The sequence below is a fragment of the Schistocerca piceifrons genome, chromosome 6 (genome assembly GCF_021461385.2).
Source record: "Schistocerca piceifrons isolate TAMUIC-IGC-003096 chromosome 6, iqSchPice1.1, whole genome shotgun sequence".
Lineage (NCBI taxonomy): Eukaryota > Metazoa > Arthropoda > Insecta > Orthoptera > Acrididae > Schistocerca > Schistocerca piceifrons.
The window spans coordinates 396,518,546-396,537,856 of record NC_060143.1 but is presented as its reverse complement, the minus strand read 5'-3'; the positions used below and the strand labels follow the sequence as shown (position 1 = coordinate 396,537,856).

Below are 19,311 nucleotides of genomic sequence, written 5' to 3'. Positions count from 1 at the left end.
TGGCCTATATGTAGCTGTTTGTGCCACATATCTCTGTAAGCCTACCAAGGTCTTGTCCAACCCATGCCATGCAAAACTGCTACGGTATTGCATTCCAAAGATTAACCAACATGCTGTTAGGCTGTTTCAGCTCATTATTGTTTGTGTAATGATCTGTACCTGTCATATCATATCAAAGATAGCCAACTTGTCCTACGTACAAAAAATATATATAAGAAAAGAGTGCCAATAAATCAGTATACTATTAGCCAATCTTTGCCATCTTTAAACAGGTTTTTATTTTGCTAGCTCTGGCTATAGTGAGAGAAAGATCATAATTGATTCCATCGCAAATTGCTTGTAGCAAAAGCAACTTCAGTAGTCAGCCACAAGCTTATCCCTTGTGTGTATAGATTGTAGAGCCAAAATAGCAAATGCAACTTTAATAAACAGCCGCAATTAGTTCTGTTATTTGCATAGAGTGTAGAGCCATAATTAGCAAAAAAGAAATCAGTGAAGAGACGGCAAAGATGTAAGCTGATAGTATGGTGATTTTTTTTTCCATTTTTGTAAACAGGTATATGATATTAGACAAATGAAGTTATCCATACTAAAAATGAAATGATCATTTGGAATTATTGGTCAGGAGAACCTATCTGGCGTAGTAAGTCACCTAGTGCAACTCCTTCCGTTTGACACCACTTTGGTGACTTGCAAATAAAGATGATGAGCTGAAATGATGAGGACAATACAAAGAACCAGTCCCTGCATGGAGAAAATCTCTAACATCGTTAGAAATTGAACTGGGGACTGCAGGACCTAGAGACAGAAACACTGATTGACAGACATGAGGAGTGGGCATCGATGATATGATATGATGAGTATGAGTCTCCTGATGACGTTCCCGAGCTCAAGTCTTGGTCCAGCACACAGTTTTAATCTGCCAGGAAGTTTCATTATATTTTGTTAACTGAGTAGGTACTTGTATGCAACTACTTTACACACACAAGATAACAACGGAAATTTCTACTGATAAAACAAAAAATATGCACAAAGTATTTAAAATATGAGGCTGAAAATTATAAAATATTATAGACTTAATGTGAAGCACACCAAAAGAATTGTGTAAAGCCCCATGCTGGTTTTAGAGTAATGTTGATTCATGAATGCTGACTTCTTTAGTTTGCTGTCATATTGGTTTGGTATTGGACGTGATCTTCACAGTTAGCAGATAGCATTACTCCCAAGATATAAGTATCATAATAATAAAGTTCCAAACCATCTGGCTGAGTGACAGGTGCCCAATCAAATTCTTACTCTCATCACTCCACAGTAACATACAAAAATGATGAGAAAAGTCTGTTGAAATTAGAATAGATTTACTAGACATTGTATTTATTAAGTTTTAAGTTCATAGAAAACATCCATATAATGTGTGAAGCTCATTCACATTTCACTAACATTCCCACAATTCCACAACTCCTCTTGAGTTAACCCATTGCTTTTCTGTGACAGTCAGCTCACCATAAAACACTATAGGCAGTTTCATTTCATAAAAACTGATGTGAATCAACAACTATTAAAGTTCCACATACTTTCCGCACTCACCAGTGATTCATTCTGCAGACTTACTTCAATCATCAGACATGCACCAAATCAGCAAGCACCAAAATACTCACACACTTCAGTTATGGGGCATTCCTGTACCACCTACGGGCTCTAGTCCAGCAGATATGAGTAATGGCAAGATTCAATATGTAGGAACTGTACTAATATCTATACCCTTACAATAGTCAGAGATCTTTTAAAAGCTTGTTCACATGTTAAGAATATTATTAATACAAGTGTTACAACTATTATTTAATTACATAGTAATTAAAATTGACTTCCGCAAAACAAAAGCATAAATCATAAACACTCAGTTTATCAAATTTGCACCAGAGACTAGTTCTTCTTTTTTGGTATGTCATAACCTACAGCCCTTGGAGTAACAGCTGAGAGAACACAAAGAAGGAAATAAAATGAGCATACTGCAGATATGAAATGAAAGCGTGGTAATAAGTTGTAACAAGGAATATTATCACATCAAACATTATCACAAGTGGCACATTGACATTGACTTCTGCTGACAAGAATTGTAATAACTGTGGATGAAACCTGTATCATTGTCTTTGTAACTCCTGTGTATTCAGTAAGGGAGAGACAAGGCTGCTGAGGAACTGACCAAATGCATCCTGCATGCTGGGACATTACATTACATTAATACCTGTTCCGTAGATAATGAATACAATATTTCGTATGTATTACATTACTAGCCATTTCATTTCCTGTTGCTCTGAGTGTTAATGTGCTCTTTGCATAAGTTAATCATGAGAAAGGATTTCTTAATAATTTAAAGAGGTCAGATATCATCCTGATATTTCAGATATTTCATTGTCCCATATGGTATTATAAAGAGCTTGTGTATTGTCCACTGAAATTTAATCCAGTTAAGCAAAAGTTGTTGTATATTGTTCGTATTCAAGGTACTATGTGAATGCAGTACCTCCCTGGATTATGACAGTGATTGTCAAAATTGGATGACTCAAAAACTTCAGCAATAATCATCTTTTATTGTGATTGGCATTAGCTTCCTTTTTGTCAAATATTTTCAGTTTTTCATTAGTTTCATATTTTCTATCATTCTATATATGAGGCATTTGGGACTAGATAATGGTAAGCCACAATGAGTAAATCTTTACAGGAGAGACATATGATGGTTCAAAAAATTTCATAAATCAGGTGATTGACATACTAAGTATATTTATTGGTAGACAGACACAATAAAAAACACACAAACACACACACAAATTTCAAGCTTTCACAACCCAAGAATGCTTCATCAGGAAAGAGGGAAGGAGAGGGAAAGACGAAAGGACGTGGGTTTTAAGGGAGAAAGTAAGGAGTCATTCCAATCCCGGGAGCGGGAAGACTTACCTTAGGGAGAAAAAGGACAGGTATACACTCGCACACACACATATCCATCCACACATATACAGACAGATTCAAAGGCAAAGAGTTTGGGCAGAGATGTCAGTCGAGGTGAAAGTGCAGAGGCAAAGATGTTGTTGAATGACAGGTGAGGTATGAGTGGTGGCAACTTGAAATTAGTGGAGATTAAGGCCTGGTGGATAACGGGAAGAGAGGATATACTGAAGGGCAAGTTCCCATCTCCGGAGTTCGGATAGGTTGGTGTTAGTGGGAAGTATCCAGATAACCCAGACGGCGTAACACTGTGCCAAGATGTGCTGGCCGTGCACCAAGGCATTTTTAGCCAAAGGGTGATCCTCATTACTAACACTGTCTGCCTGTGTCCGTTCATGCAAATGGAGAGTTTGTTGCTGGTCATTCCCCTGTCCTTTTTCCCCCTAAAGTAAGTTTCCACTCCCGGGACTGGAATGACTCCTTACCCTCTCCCTTAAAACCCACATCCTTTCGTCTTTCCCTCTCCTTCCCTCTTTCCTGATGAAGCAACCTTGGGTTGCGAAAGCTTGAAATTTGTGTGTGTGTTTTTTATTGTGTGTATCTACCAGCACTTTCTCGTATGTGTGTATATATATATATATATATATATATATATATATATATATATATATATATATATATATATATATATATATATATATATATATATATATTGTCTGTATATGTGTGGATGGATATGTGTGTGTGTGCGCGAGTGTACACCCGTCCTTTTTTCCCCCTAAGGTAAGTCTTTCCGCTCCCAGGATTGGAATGACTCCTTACCCTCTCCCTTAAAACCCACATACTTTCGTCTTTCCCTCTCCTTCCCTCTTTCCTGATGAGGCAACAGTTTGTTGCGAAAGCTTGAATTTTGTGTGTATGTTTGTGTTTGTTTGTGTGTCTGTCGACCTGCCAGCACTTTCATTTGGTAAGTCACATCATCTTTGTTTATATATATATATAATAGAGGGAAATATTCCACGTGGGAAAAATTATATATAAAAACGAAGATGAGGTGACTTACCGAACGAAAGCGCTGGCAGGTCGATAGACACACAAACAAACACAAACATACACACAAAATTCAAGCTTTCGCAACAAACTGTTGCCTCATCAGGAAAGAGGGAAGGAGAGGGAAAGACGGAAGGAAGTGGGTTTTAAGGGTGAGGGTAAGGAGTCATTCCAATCCCGGGAGCGGAAAGACTTACCTTAGGGAGAAAAAAGGACAGGTATACACTCGCACACACACACACTTGCCTCTCAATCCTACTCCCAACATCACCACTGCTGAAGCCCAGGCTATCCGTGATTTGAAGGCTGACCGATCCATCGTCATTCTTCCGGCGGACAAGGGTTCCACGACCGTGGTACTTGATCGTCAGGAGTATGTGGCTGAGGGACTGCGTCAGCTTTCAGACAACACCACATACAAATTTTGCCAAGGTAACCCCATTCCCGATGTCCAGGCGGAGCTTCAGGGAATACTCAGAACCTTAGGCCCCCTACAAAACCTTTCATCTGACTCCATCAACCTCCTGACCCCACCGACACTCCACACCCCTACCTTCTACCTTCTTCCTAAAATTCACAAACCCAATCATCTCAGCCGCCCCATTGTAGCTGGTTACCAAGCCCCCACAGAACTTATCTCTGCCTACGTAGATCAACACCTTCAACCCATTACATGCAGTCTCCCATCCTTCATCAAAGACACCAACCACTTTCTCGAACGCCTGGAATCCTTACCCAATCTGTTACCCCTGGAAACCATCCTTGTAACCATTGATGCCACTTCCTTATACACAAATATTCCGCAAGTCCAGGGCCTCGCTGCGATGGAGCACTTCCTTTCATGCCGATCACCTGCCACCCTACCTAAAACCTCATTACCTTAGCCATCTTCATCCTGACCCACAACTTCTTCACTTTTGAAGACCAGACATACCAACAATTAAAGGGTACAGCCATGGGTACCAGGATGGCCCCCTCGTACGCCAACCTATTCATGGGTCGCTTAGAGGAAGCCTTCTTGGTTACCCAGGCCTGCAACCCAAAGTTTGGTACAGATTTATTGATGACATCTTCATGATCTGGACTCACAGGGAAGAAGAACTCCAGAATTTCCTCTCCAACCTCAACTCCTTTGGTTCCATCAGATTCACCTGGTCCTACTCCAAATCCCATGCCACTTTCCTTGACGTTGACCTCCACCTGTCCAATGGCCAGCTTCACACGGCCGTCCACATGAAACCCACCAACAAGCAGCAGTACCTCCATTATGACAGCTGCCACCCATTCCACATCAAAAGGTCCCTTCCCTACAGCCTAGGTCTTCGTGGCAAACGAATCTGCTCCAGTCCGGAATCCCTGAACCATTACACCAACAACCTGAAAACAGCTTTCCCATCCCGCAACTATCCTCCCGACCTGGTACAGAAGCAAATAACCAGAGCCACTTCCTCACCCTTTCAAACCCAGAACCTCCCACAGAAGAACCACAAAAGTGCCCCACTTGTGACAGGATACTTTCCAGGACTGGATCAGACTCTGAATGTGGCTCTCCATCAGGGATACGACTTCCTCAAATCCCGCCCTGAAATGAGATCCATCCTTCATGAAATCCTCCCCACTCCACCAAGAGTGTCTGTCCGCTGTCCACCTAACCTTTGTAATCTGTTAGTTCATCCCTATGAAATCCCCAAACCATCTTTCCTACCCTCTGGCTACTACCCTTGTAACTGCCCTCGGTGTAAAACCTGTCCCATGCACCCTCCCACCACCACCTACTCCAGTCCTGTAACCCGGAAGGTGTACACGATCAAAGGCAGAGCCACGTGTGAAAGCACCCACGTGATTTACCAACTGACCTGCCTACACTGTGACGCATTCTATGTGGGAATGACCAGCAACAAACTGTCGATTCGCATGAATGGACACAGGCAGACAGTGTTTGTTGGTAATGAGGATCACCCTGTGGCTAAACATGCCTTGGTGCACGGCCAGCACATCTTGGCACAGTGTTACGCCGTCCAGGTTATCTGGATACTTCCCACTAACACCAACCTATCCGAACTCCGGAGATGGGAACTTGCCCGTCAATATATCCTCTCTTCCCGTTATCCACCAGGCCTCAGTCTCCACTAATTTAAAGTGCCGCCACTAATACCTCACCTGTCATTCAACAACATCTTTGCCTCTGCACTTCTGCCTCGACTGACATCTCTGCCCAAACTCTTTGCCTTTGAATATGTCTGCTTGTGTCTGTATATGTGTGGATGGATATGTGTGTGTGTGTGAGTGTATACCCATCCTTTTTTCCCCCTAAGGTAAGTCTTTCCGCTACCAGGATTGGAATGACTCCTTACCCTCTCCCTTAAAACCCACATCCTTTCGTCTTTCCCTCTCCTTCCCTCTTTCCTGACGAAGCGGCCGTTGGTTGCGAAAGCTAGAATTTTGTGTGTATATTTGTGTTTGTTTGTGTGTCTATCGACCTGCCAGCGCTTTCTTTTGGTAAGTCACATCACCTATATAACTTGGAATGTTTTCCTCTATTATATAAGTATATTTATTGTATTATAAAGTACTACATGCCATAAGGTACCCTTTTCACGTGAAACAGAACTTGTTTAATTACTGCATATAGTGAAAAACAATAAAAAGTACAGGGAATACATATAATTTTGTGGCTTGTCATTGTATTACACCAAAGCTTCAGTGCCATCATTTGGCATCACTGATGGCAATTCATGTTCATCAACCTGCTGTATGGTTCCATGATATACCACATGTATATAGGGAAGCAGATCCATTATGTCAGACACTTTCTTGTGCCTGGGATATTTTGGTGTTAAGGTAATAATCCATTATGTCTGTGTATGATAGCCACACTCTTTGACATTAATTTTACCAGAGTCTCCGTGAATAGTGTGCTTCAGAAAAATTGAATCAGTGCTTTGGACAAAAAATTTAAACATTATTGCTCCTGAAAAGTTAATAGAATGTCTGTCCATTGCTTGCTGTATTTCTTTTTGTCATGTTAGGAGTTAAGTCTTACTTCGTACAAAAGAAAAAATGCAAAAGTTGCTAACAACGTGAACCTATTAAACTAAACTGAGCGTTACAGCAGTTTAAAGCTATATAACAGCAAGCCATAATAATCCCCATAGCAATTGCCTGGTGGTGCCCATCACAAGTACAAGAATCATTTACAGTCAATAGGCTCCAAATAAATGTGTTAAAAACTGTTTCATAGTCATTTAATATTAGTATTATTTAAGAGTATTACATGTACTGCACTGTCATAAGCCACATACTCACATGCTGTAATATCATGCCACATAATTACATGTTGTTGATGCCAACCTCTGATGATGATACAGTATCACATCAACTGAACTAATCACACTCTTATTGGTCCCACGATGCATTTTTTCATCTGAAGAAGTCACACTGTTTCCTCTGCAATACACCATCTTGCTCAGCTTACCTTTACTAAAGCACAAAAAATGACATACTGCGTCTTGGAGCAATACATAACAATAGAGTGTGTGCTGCCATCTCTTTGTTTCTTTAAATACTAATCCATCAGTGTCTTGCCATCCTCTTGTGGATAAGGAAAGTGCAAAACTCTCAGTAGTGCTCATTGTGTGGCTTACAATTATCTAGCTCTGAGTGCCTGATAATATAATACTGGTAAATATGTCAGTTGATTGTGGTTAATAGTGATAATGATTACAGACCTTAATATTTTTAAAGGAGACAAAAGTGGTACTCTACTTTAAAGGAAAAAATAATTGTGATCTTTTGGATTTAATGACTTATTTCCATAGCTGGAGGGAGTGGTTAAACATGTAATACTAAAGAACCACGAGTCCCATAGTGCTCGGAGCCATTTGAACTAAAGAACTACACGGGCTGTGACACTCATTTCTCTCCCTTGGGAATTTTTCTGGTTCAGTTCTATCATAAACTTCCTAAGGAAATTTCTACACACATATGTGTACCAGTATCTGACTTCCTATAGTTCTGTCTCTCCATATTTAATGAGTTGTCTTTTTGCTTTTTGCTGCAGTTTTTAGTGCTGTCGTTGGATTTTTTTTCCTTATTGTTATGAACTTATTTATAAATCTTGCAAAACTTTTAAGCTACTTTAGAATGTTAAAGCCATTTTATTTTGAAGAGCTTATTTTGTTTATTCTACATCCGTCTCAGCATTGTTGATCATGTACTGTTCTCAAATACATCCTTAAAGTAACAATCTTGGAGTTGCTTCACTTTATTGCAAAAAATTTTATGTTTCTTGTTAAGGAAGCCAGGCAATTTGGTGAACAGCTGTTTTTACTATTGTTAGAGGCAGCCATTTCTAGCATATGAATAGTTTATCTTTGTGTGAAACAAATATTCAAAACAGAATATCAGTCATAGATTGAACAATTTATAAATTATTCTTTTTAACATTAAATAGTGAGATAACTCATATATTTGCATGTATACTTTTGTGCATGTTAATGTATTTCCACACTGATATAAAGGATCAAACTCCAGAAACAGATATTGGGAGAATATATGTTGAAGATCCAGATGACTGGGATTTAAGAGATAAAACATTTTATTGGAGGACATACGAACATCATAGATTCAAAATTGATGAAGACACTGGGATGATTACAATGAAGCATAATACACCTGATGGAATGTAAGTCTTTTAGCCTTATATTCTATATATTTCTGTAAAATTACGTGTGAAAAGTAAATCTCTTAGCCTTACATTGTTCTATATAGTTCTGTGAAACAGTATGTGAGATGCAGTTGTGTAGAGTTTGCTGCCATTTATTATATTCTATCGAAATAATTTTCAGCTATAAGCTGGATTTCAGAGTATGTGATCACATGCACTTGCAGAACAATGTGACAGCAAGTGCGACTGTCACAGTTAAAACTATTCCATATGACAGAGTAATTAATTCAGCATCAGTACGATTTCATGGAATATCAGATGAAGATTTTGTAAGAGAATTGAATGAAACAGTAAGTTAAAAAGTTACAGGAGTAGATTACAAAAAAGTGGCATGTTATGTTGTTCGCCCTGTGTTAGATATTTCGCTTTCTGTGCAACTTTAATTTCAGGATAACAGAGTGGAACGTTTTAGAAGCTACGTTGCAGAAATACTCAACACTGGAAAGAAAAATGTGGACATTTTCAGTGTAAAGCAGCACAGCTGGCAGCCCCCTGTACTTGACATTTTCTTTTCTGTTACTGCTTCAAGACATCAAAGACATGAAACAGTAAATGGCCTTTTGCAGATACATAAAGAAGAGGTATGTATGTTTAGTGTGCTTCTACTAACTTCCATATGTTTTAAATGCCATGTATATTTCCATAAATATATCATTGTTTTGAATTTATGTTTAATTCCAGCTTTCTTAGAACATTCACTAGTGAAATTTTGTGCTGTAATCTGATTCATAAATAATAGTTTCTAGTACAAACAGATGGTTAACAAATCAGTTAAAAGATAGCAGATGGGCCAGCCAGAACTTACCTTAGCTCTGCACAGCCAACAGGCTCACAGAAATTGACAAAAATAAATAAAATCTACATTATGCAAACTCATTCCATCATCACGGAGGAGAGAAGAGGGAGGGGGAAATAGAGGAAAGAGAGAAACCTAGGGTATGAGGTAACAAGTGGAAGGTAAGCGAAAGATAGTGCATCATAAGTTCTTCATCAGCTTCAGAACAAAGAAGAGAGATTGATAATTTAGGATGTTTATGTGAAATGGATAATACTAAGCAAGAAGAGAAATATAACAAAACAATGATAAACAAGAAAGAGAGGTGTATAGGTGTTGTGAAAACACACACTCACACACACATACAAATCTTCGAGGCCAAGCTGAAATATAATGTCTCCAATTTTTTATGCGGAAACATGTGGACATGAAGATTAAAGAAATAGAATGTTGATATTGCTTGTTTTATTTAAAAAGCTTTAAGAGTTTTCACATAGAAAATTCAGAGACATTACTTTTCAAGACACCCTCATGTGTATTAGACACACACGTGATACTGAGCGAGGTGGCGCAGTGGTTAGTTCACTGGACTCACATTTGGGAGAATGTCAACCATCCAGATTTAGGTTTTCCATGATTTCCCTAAATCAGTCCAAGCAAATGCCAGGATGGTTCCTTTGAAATGGCCCAACTGATTTCTTTCCTATCCTTGACACCATCTGTGCTTGTGCTCCATCTCTAATGAATTCATTAAACAATAATCTCCTCCTTGCCCTCCTCCACAAATGTGGAGGGATAAAAGCAGTGCAAAAATAAAATAAATGAGTAAAGAACCAAAGAGGGGACAGGAGCAGTGTTTAACGTAGGCTTAGTCCAAGTGTGTTGGAGCACAAGTTCCCATCTGTGCAGTTATAAGGGGCTGGTGTTAGTTGGGAGGATCCAAATGGTTTGTGTGGCAAATCGGGCACTTAGGTCCCTAGAGTTAGGTGCTGGAGGGCATGCTCTGCTACTGGGTATTGGGCACCCCTCAGGTGGACAGTTGTCTGTGCCCATTCAAGCTCTCAGCCAGTTTGCTGGTTGTCAAGCCAATGTAGAATGCCATGCCATGAACACGTCAGCTGATAAGTGACATATTGTTTCATGTGAGGCCCTGCCTTGAATGGTTTACGTTTTGCCAGTGGTGGGTCTGGAGTAGACAGTTGTGGGGGGATGCATGGTGCAGGTTTGGTAGTGGGGTCAGTTATAGGGGTGGGTACCTGTAGGTAGGGAAAGTGGTTTGAGAATGTCGTAGAGTTGGACAAAGATGTTGCAAAGGTTAAGAGGATGACAAAAGGGCACTACGGTTGGTAGGGGAAGGATATTGTGGAGGGGGAGGGGTGATTTCATTTCAGGTCTCAGTTTGAGAAAGCTGCTGCCATGACAAAGTAATCTGTTGAAGCATTCAAGACCTGGGTGGTGTGACACAGGGAATGCTTCTGTGCTGCCCGGAGGCAGGCACATTGTTTCCAGAAGGTGGGGAATGGCCTGCTCAGGAGATCTGCTTATGGACATGATCTATGGGGTAGCTGCAGGAGAGGAAAACATTAGACAGATTATTGGTAAAGAATTTGTAGGATTTGTCACTGGGACAGTTCCATTTACCACAGATATCTAGGCTGTAAGGTAGCAAGCATTTGATGCAGAGGGGATAGCAGCTGTCAGTGTGGAGGTGCTGTTGTCTGTTTGTGGGTTTGATATAGACAGAGGTGTGGTGTGTGTGTGTGTGTGTGTGTGTGTGTGTGTGTGTGTGTGTGTGTGTGTGTTAAGAAAGAATGGTGGGAGGGGAGAGAGAGAGAGAGAGAGAGAGAGAGAGAGAGAGAGAGAGAGAGGAGAGAGAGACTGTGGGTGTTCATTGATATTGTATTTTGTGATTTCGTATTTTGTATTATGATTTCATGGTCATCATTCTACAAGACAAATTTCCTGAGAGGTAATGACATTGCCCAAAAAGGGAATTGAGAAGAGTGAACCAAAAATATTAGTGAAAAATATTTTTGAAGAATAGTGTGGCATAATCATCCAGAAAATTGTATATTGTGAGCTAAGCTCAATCATTTACACTCTGCAGTATATAGTAATGTAATCTCAAGAGAACCCTCTTTCCTGAAGGACGGTGTGCCTTTTGCAGGTTAAAAGAAGAACTGGTCTGGACATGTCAATGGCTGGCATAAATTACTGTTTCATTGAAAGAGTGCAATGCCAAGAGTCATGTACTGATAGCCTCAGAGTAATAAATCAACCACACCTGGTGGATGCCAATTTTACATCACTAGTTGGCCTAACAATCATAGTTACACCAGAATGCAGGTCCAGAATAAAGAACTTTGCCTCTGAAAATTGTGCAGAATATCACTGCTATAATGGAGGCCACTGTCTCCAGAAAGGCACCAATTTACGGTAAATTTGAGAGAAATATTATTTTTGCAGTGTAGCTTATCTTTAAAATTTGTGCAAGTTTGTGCTATAGAATAGCAATGTGCAACTAGAAATGATCCTATGATAGTTTTGAAATGTGTCAAGTTTCTATAACGTGGAACATAATTCCATTTTCATGGGCAGCTATGTTTTTGCATACTTATATAAGGAATTTTGTAATGACTATGGATGCATGAATATGTATATGTCTCTGTCTCTTAAAGATACATTATAAACTATATCATCTCTTTGATGAAAAATTGTTACAGCTATAAAGTGACTTGAGCACACATTTTAAGTAAAAACAAGTTTTAAAAACTGTCTTTTCATTGACACGCACATCATATCCAATGATAATCTAATTATGAGATATTAATGAAGAGCCTTTTCTAACTTTACTGCGTCTTCTTACAGAAAAACTGAATATTGTCTCATGCTGTAGCATTTAATAACTGATATTTGTCTGATGAAGTAAATAGCACATTAATTTGGATTCAGTGAGTAAATTTCCTTCACCTAGTTCTACATTCTTTATCTTACAGATGTGTATGCCCTGTTGGTTTCAAAGGACCTCGTTGTCAACAGACAGTGAGAAGTTTTCAGACTGGTGGATGGGCTTGGTTTTCTTCACTCCATCCACAAGCTGAAAATCACCTCAGCCTAGAATTCATAACACATAAAGAAGATGGTGTGCTGTTGTACAATGGTCCTTTGTCATTCGCCACTTCAAATAATGTATCAGGTACTGAACAGTTTTGTTGTACTGGCATAAATCAGACTGGTGAAAAGTTATTTTAGGTGTAATAAATTTCTTTTAAAATTCCACAGATTACATTGCATTAGAGATAAGGCAGGGTGAACCCAGACTGTTGGTCCATATAGATGATAACACAATAGAACTAATCTTGAAAGTAACAAACTATGTAAATGATGGAAAATGGCATCAGGTTGACATATACTGGAACCACAAGGTAATTATAAATTTCAAATACTGTGGAAATGTACAGCTATAAAGTAGTTTTAATTACTATATCTAATTTATTATCTTTAGATATATTGTACTAAAGTTTACCCATTTATCTACTTCCATTGTTGAAGCATTAGGTAACTTTTCCTCCATCCTAAAACTTGTATCTTCATTGTTTTTACTGTACTAATTGCTTTGCTAATTTATTTTGTTATTATGCTGAAATTTTGCAGCTGTAATGGCAGATACACAATCTGTGTGAATTACATATAACTAAGTCAACTGGAACTCAATCAGCCTCTAAACTTTATGATAATACTTATTTTGTATAAGGAGTAATTTCAGATCCATCACTAGCTTGTCTTTTGCAGTGTCTCGTGATGAAATTCTGATCTTCAGATCTGTTATGTAATGCTCTTGATTTAGGCCACAAAATTGCATGCATTGGATTTTTCATAGTTTCATATATCTCTAGCTATTTATCAGTATTTGATTATTATTCTTCCAATTAGTTATAACTCAGTACCAGATTCATTTTACCAGTTGAGAAGAGACCAGTAGACCACTCCATTTTTTTTCTTTTTTTTTTTTTTTTTTTTTAAATTATTCAATCAAATTTCATTGGAATTGTGAAAACATCACATGACAGCTTCTATATGGATAACTTCCAAAGATTCTGTCCAGCATTAGGTTCAATGATTATCTCTTGATTAGCTATTTATACAATAAGTAGCTGGCATTTATAGTAGTGAGAATGGAATAGTCAACTTCACTGTTATTGATATTTCATTCAGAAGAACTGATTGCTTGTGTAAACCAGCATAGAAGTCACTAATGTTTCATGAATCACTGTTAACATTCAGTGCAGTAGTTAGCTGAGTGTATAAATCACACAACAAGAAACAATGGTTTTGACAGCATATAGGACTGACCAGGTTTAAAGTTCATCCTTTGAGGTCAGATACGGAAGTATTACACTTTCAATATGCCTTCCTTTAGTTTCATTGTCAATAATGATGCAAGGGACTTCATGACAGTGTCTTCCATTATGTCTTATGGGTGCTGGTCATCGTCTTACCTCATACTGTGATTCTAATATTGTCCATCTGAAGGACCAAAGGTAACAGTTGTTAAGGTAATCATCATAAATATTTTAGCTTACAACCAGTAATATTAGTAACATAATCCACAGTAATTCATTTCAGGATTCAACTCCCATCATCTGACTGTCTAAGTCAATAATACATAAAATATACGACATGAAGTCCTCATCTTACTCTAGAAAAATGGCAACACCAGATTCCCTGCTGTGCTAATCCATGTTCCGCACATCCTCCAAAGCATTGCTTCCATAAGGTGATAAATAACCAGTCTTATGAGCCGTGTCTCTCTGCACCACTAGTTCATTAACATCACTTACAGTGAAAATGTCCTTAATTCATTAGACAACAAATTAGAGGCAACTGGCATATTCTGTGACATGTCAAAGGCTTTTGACTGAGTGAATCACAGCATTCTTTTAAGTAAATTAAAATATTATGGCATCACTGGTAGTGCTGCAAAGTGGTTTCAGTCATATCTCACTAACAGAAAGCAAAGGGTGTCATTATGTAACACTTCAGCAGTAGGCAATCAGACATCATCTGACTGGGAAGAAATTACATGTGGTGTTCCCCAAGGTTCCATACTAGGTCCACTACTTTTTCTTGTGTATATTAATGACCTGTCATCTGTTACATTACTAAATGCCAAGTTTGTCTTATTTGCAGATGATACAAACATAGCAATAAATAGTAAATCAAATATAAATTTAGAAAGGGCATCTAATCAAATTTTTACTTACATTAATAAGTAGTTCATAGCCAATTCACAGTCATTAAACTTTGAAAAGACCCACTACATACAGTTCAGAACTTCCAAGAGATTTCCTTCTAGAGTGTATAAAATATGATGACATGGAAACAGGAGAAGTTGAGAGTGTAAAATTCTTGGGAAACTGGCATATTTTGCTTATTTTCACTCCATTATGTCATATAGTATCATATTTTGGGGTAACTCCACAAACAGAGAAAAAATGTTTAGAGTACAGAAGCATATAATAAGAGTAACGTGTAGTGTAAATCCAAGAACATCATGTCGAAACCTGTTCAAAGAATTGGACATACTAACCACAGCTTCTCAGTATATTTATTTCTTGATGAAGTTTGTTGTAAATAATACATCTCTTTTTCCAACTAACTGCTTAGTACACAGTACCAATGCTAGGAATAAGAACAATATACTTAAACATATAAAATCACTTACTCTTGCCCAGAAAGGATTCCAGTATTCAGCAACACATATTTTCTATAAGTTACTGGCAACCATTAAGAGTCTAGTTTCAGACAAGGCACAATTTAAACATAATTTAAAAGAATTTTTGGTGGCCAACTCCTTATATTCCATCCATGAATTTCTCAACAAGTGCAGTAGACCATTTTAATGAAAATTTATTATACTTTAATTTTTGACAATACTTGGCTGTAACAGCCAAGTAACTACCTACTGTGTGAATGATGGGTGCATGGAAAGAAGATCTAAGTCTTAAGTCTGTAAATAGTGGAAGTTTAATTTCAAATCTTGTACATAATTTGACTGTTTATTGACTGAGGATTATTAAAATTAATGAAACTCAAGTTTTTCTAATTACATTTTTGTAGTGTATGTATCTGACATGTTCCACACTCAGAACGATCCCCTCTTTTGTGGGTCCATGGAATGAATAATTAATCTAATCTAATCTAATCTGTATGGGTCTGCATATGTTGACAAACTAGTGGTGCATGCAGGGGCAGCTGATGTTACCAGTTTTTACCGCCTTATAGAGCAGTGCTGTGGAAGATGTACGGAACATGGATTATCAGAGGAGGGACTATGGAGTTGCCGTTTTTAAAGTACGACAAGGTCTTAATGTCCAAATAATTTTATTTGTTCTTATATTTTGATACTGAGTGCTTTTAAAGTGAATTTTATGTAGAATTAAATTAGACAAGCAGATCATGGGAACTTGACTCCCAAAATGTGTTGCTGTGGATTATGTTCACAATATTAGTAGTTGTATGCAAAAATATTTATAATTCATATTGTGAGCTGCACTGTCTCTCACTACATTGGTAAATTATGTCTGGACTACTTCTTCAGAAACGTTTGAGCTGTACATGCAACACACTGAAAGAGGCCCAATGCTTTAATACTACATTCACAATACTGCATAGTATTAAAAGATGTTAATGACTTCAGCTTATCTGACATCACTCACCTGGTAAAATTTACCATTTATTTAATATGATTGGGTTTCCATTATAAAAATTGAAGCATTGTGGTTTACATTGCTATATATTTGCAGAACCAGTACCTTCTTAGATACAAGAACTTTTAAAATTTCATTGTAGAATATTCGCCTTCTGCTTGACCACTGCAAATCGGCTGACGTATTGGAAGTGAAAGAAATATCAGTACCCTTCTTCAATGGAACCAGCTGCATGGCTGAAAAAGAACTGCCTCCATTCAGCAGGCAACTCCTTTTAAACAGTCCTCTTCAGATCGGTGGTATTTACTGGAAGTTATTACCTACAGAAATGCGGATGTGGAATGCAAGTCCAAGTCCTACAAATTTTGATGGCTGTCTGAGCAACCTATTTTACAATGGACAGGTAAGCAAAGTCCAAACGGACCTCTAATATTTTTGTAGTAGATGTTAAAGAATGTAATGAGTATTGCATTTATTCATCACCGATCATTTTATACTATTGTATGGGCAAGTTATATTGTTGATGAAGTACACAGTATTGAAATGGATAGTTGAAAAAATGAAGCCACAGTCACTGTAAAGCAGCTTATAATTTCATTTATTCAATGACTACTTTCAACAGTACTGTCCCCCGCATCAACATAATGAAGACATACTGCTTTGCTAAGGTGAGCCATGGTCATCATATACCACAAAGCATTGACTATTCTAAAAAGTTTTTGTAAATTAACCTGCATAATTGGCACACTTCAACAACAATGGGAGACTGTTGATTGTTATTGAAGTATGTGTCTTATATAGTTATATTTACAAAAATTGGTGTGTTGCTTAATGCTTAACATTGTGTGATAACAGTGGCTCATCCTAGAAAGCCAGTATGACTCTACTTCATTGACCAGGAAATGATAATACTACCAATGCTTATCATATTGGAACATTTTAGTGCTCATGTCTTCTTTTTCTTTCAAATATTTGGTAACTGCACCTGCCACACAATATATATCTAATAACTATGTATGAAAATAATAATGTGTATCTTAAGCATGTATAAATACATAAAATAAATAAGAGCTCAGTGAGTTGGCCACTGTTTGTAAACAGCTGAAAGCTGTTAGCCCTGTTGATGGGCTTTAGGGTACTGGGGTGGCATTGGGGGACTTGATACAAATGCTTTGGCCCCTCTGGTGCCTATAGTTTCACTGAAGTCCATAATGTTGCAACACCTTCAGATTGGCTAATCCTGGCTGTTCAACATTCCTCATCAGGTGAATAGTGGTAATGACACAATCCTCTGGGCAGAAGGCAAAAGTGGGTACTGGCCACAAGGCTGTCCGTTTATGCTTTAAAAACAGGTTACAGGTATTGGCCACTGCTGAAAGTACTTCTGAGTCTGCATGGGACACCTTTGTCTATTGGGACTGGGGCCAATGTTCCAGAAATATCTGAACAAACACTCAGGGTGGGGTTGCCTGTCATTGGAAGCTCCATCATTTGCAGATGATGAAGCCACTGAAAAACGTAGTAGTTAGCTCTGTTTGCTTGCTGGGTGTTCAGGTCCGAGATGTGGAGGAGATTGCTTTCATGAAGAGGGCTAGCCTCAGTTGTGGGTGGAAGCAGAACTAGCATTTTGAAGCATTATCCCAGAACTGATCATGATCCTCTGATTCAGAGACGAGTGGAAGACTTAAACCAGAACCTCAATTGCTTCTGTGATGTTCGTGGGTGCATATTTCTTGACCTCCACTATTGTGTGAAGAACTGTAGGACTTCCCCTAATAGGTCAGGCATGAACTACTCACAGGAAGCAGCTACTTAGATTAACAGAGTACATGGGCTTAGACTTGTGGGTTTTTATGCTAGAGAAACCCCACCACAAATCCAATATGATATAATGTAATTTCATGCAAGAAAGAACGCTATCCTCATTCACTTATTTATTAAAGAGAGCAGCATGTATTATGATAGATTGGAGAAAGAAAATGTTTTATTCAGTGTTATTTACCTGCAGGAGCGTGTATGGAAAGATCCCAAAACTCATCTCATTTGTAAAATATTGTAACAGTGCCAAATAGTACTAGACCCAGGAAGGTGAGCAAAGCCAGATTTTAATAGCAGTAAAATTCTACATTCTGATTGGTATGCATAGCACAAAAATAGATAGAACACTGTTGGTGGAGGCATGTATATAGCTATAAAATATGTGATGATATCTGGTGAGGTTAGTACAGATTTGGGTGAAGATGACTATTAAAGGAGGGTCCAAAATGGTAATCGGAGGTTTTTGTCAAGGCCCCTCCCTTAGCAGCACCAGCAGCAGAACATTTGTGGGAAAACATGAAGAAGATGCCGTGTAAATTTTCTGATCATGGTGCAGTATTGGAGATTTCAACTAACTATCTATAGGCTCGGAGACTCAAATGGTTAAGCTGGGTAGTAGGGACAGGAAATTAAGTGAAATTCTTCTAAATGCCTTACCCAAACATTACCTTTAGCAGCTACTCAGAGAACTGTCACAAAGACAGCATATTAGATCTCACACCGGAAGTTACCTCTAGATCTGACGATGACTCTCCATCCAAGATAACATGCTGTGTCCTCTCTACCAAAAAGTCCTCAATCCAGTCATAAATTTCACTTGATACCGCTTATGATCACACCTTTGACAATTAGCATGGGTGGAGTACTGAGTCAAATGCTTTTTGGAACTCAAGAAACACTGCATCTACCCAGTTGCCTTGATTCAAAGCTTTCATTATGTCACATGAGAAAAGTGCATGTAGGGTTTCACGTGATCAGTGTTTTCGAAATCCATTCTGGTTGGCACTGAGTGGGTCTTTCTGTTCAAAATACCTCATTAAGTTTGAGCTCAGAATATGTTGTAAGATTCTACAACAAATCTATCTCAAGGATATTGGATGGTAGTTTTGTGGATCACTTATGCTAACCTTCCTGTAGACGAGTGTGACCTATGTCTTTTTCCAAGAACTGGGCAAAGTTTTTTGTTTGAGGGATCTACAATAGATTATAATTAGAAGATAGGCTACCTCAGCCACAAATTCAGTATAGGATCTGAAAGGAATTCCACCATGACGTGGAGCTTTGTACAA

The 19,311-nt window shown here is 38.3% G+C and overlaps 1 protein-coding gene across 1 annotated transcript in view; it reads left to right on the top strand.

The window, feature by feature from the left end:
* The window catches only part of LOC124803340 (neural-cadherin-like), a 196,133-nt gene that overhangs the window by 110,583 nt on the left and 66,239 nt on the right, over positions 1–19,311 (top strand). Inside the window, exons 11-17 of the mRNA XM_047264525.1 lie at positions 8,514–8,677; positions 8,841–9,009; positions 9,109–9,300; positions 11,662–11,930; positions 12,491–12,690; positions 12,777–12,919; positions 16,347–16,607. Coding sequence (XP_047120481.1) covers positions 8,514–8,677; positions 8,841–9,009; positions 9,109–9,300; positions 11,662–11,930; positions 12,491–12,690; positions 12,777–12,919; positions 16,347–16,607 — 1,398 coding nt within the window. The remainder of the gene's footprint in view (positions 1–8,513; positions 8,678–8,840; positions 9,010–9,108; positions 9,301–11,661; positions 11,931–12,490; positions 12,691–12,776; positions 12,920–16,346; positions 16,608–19,311) is intronic.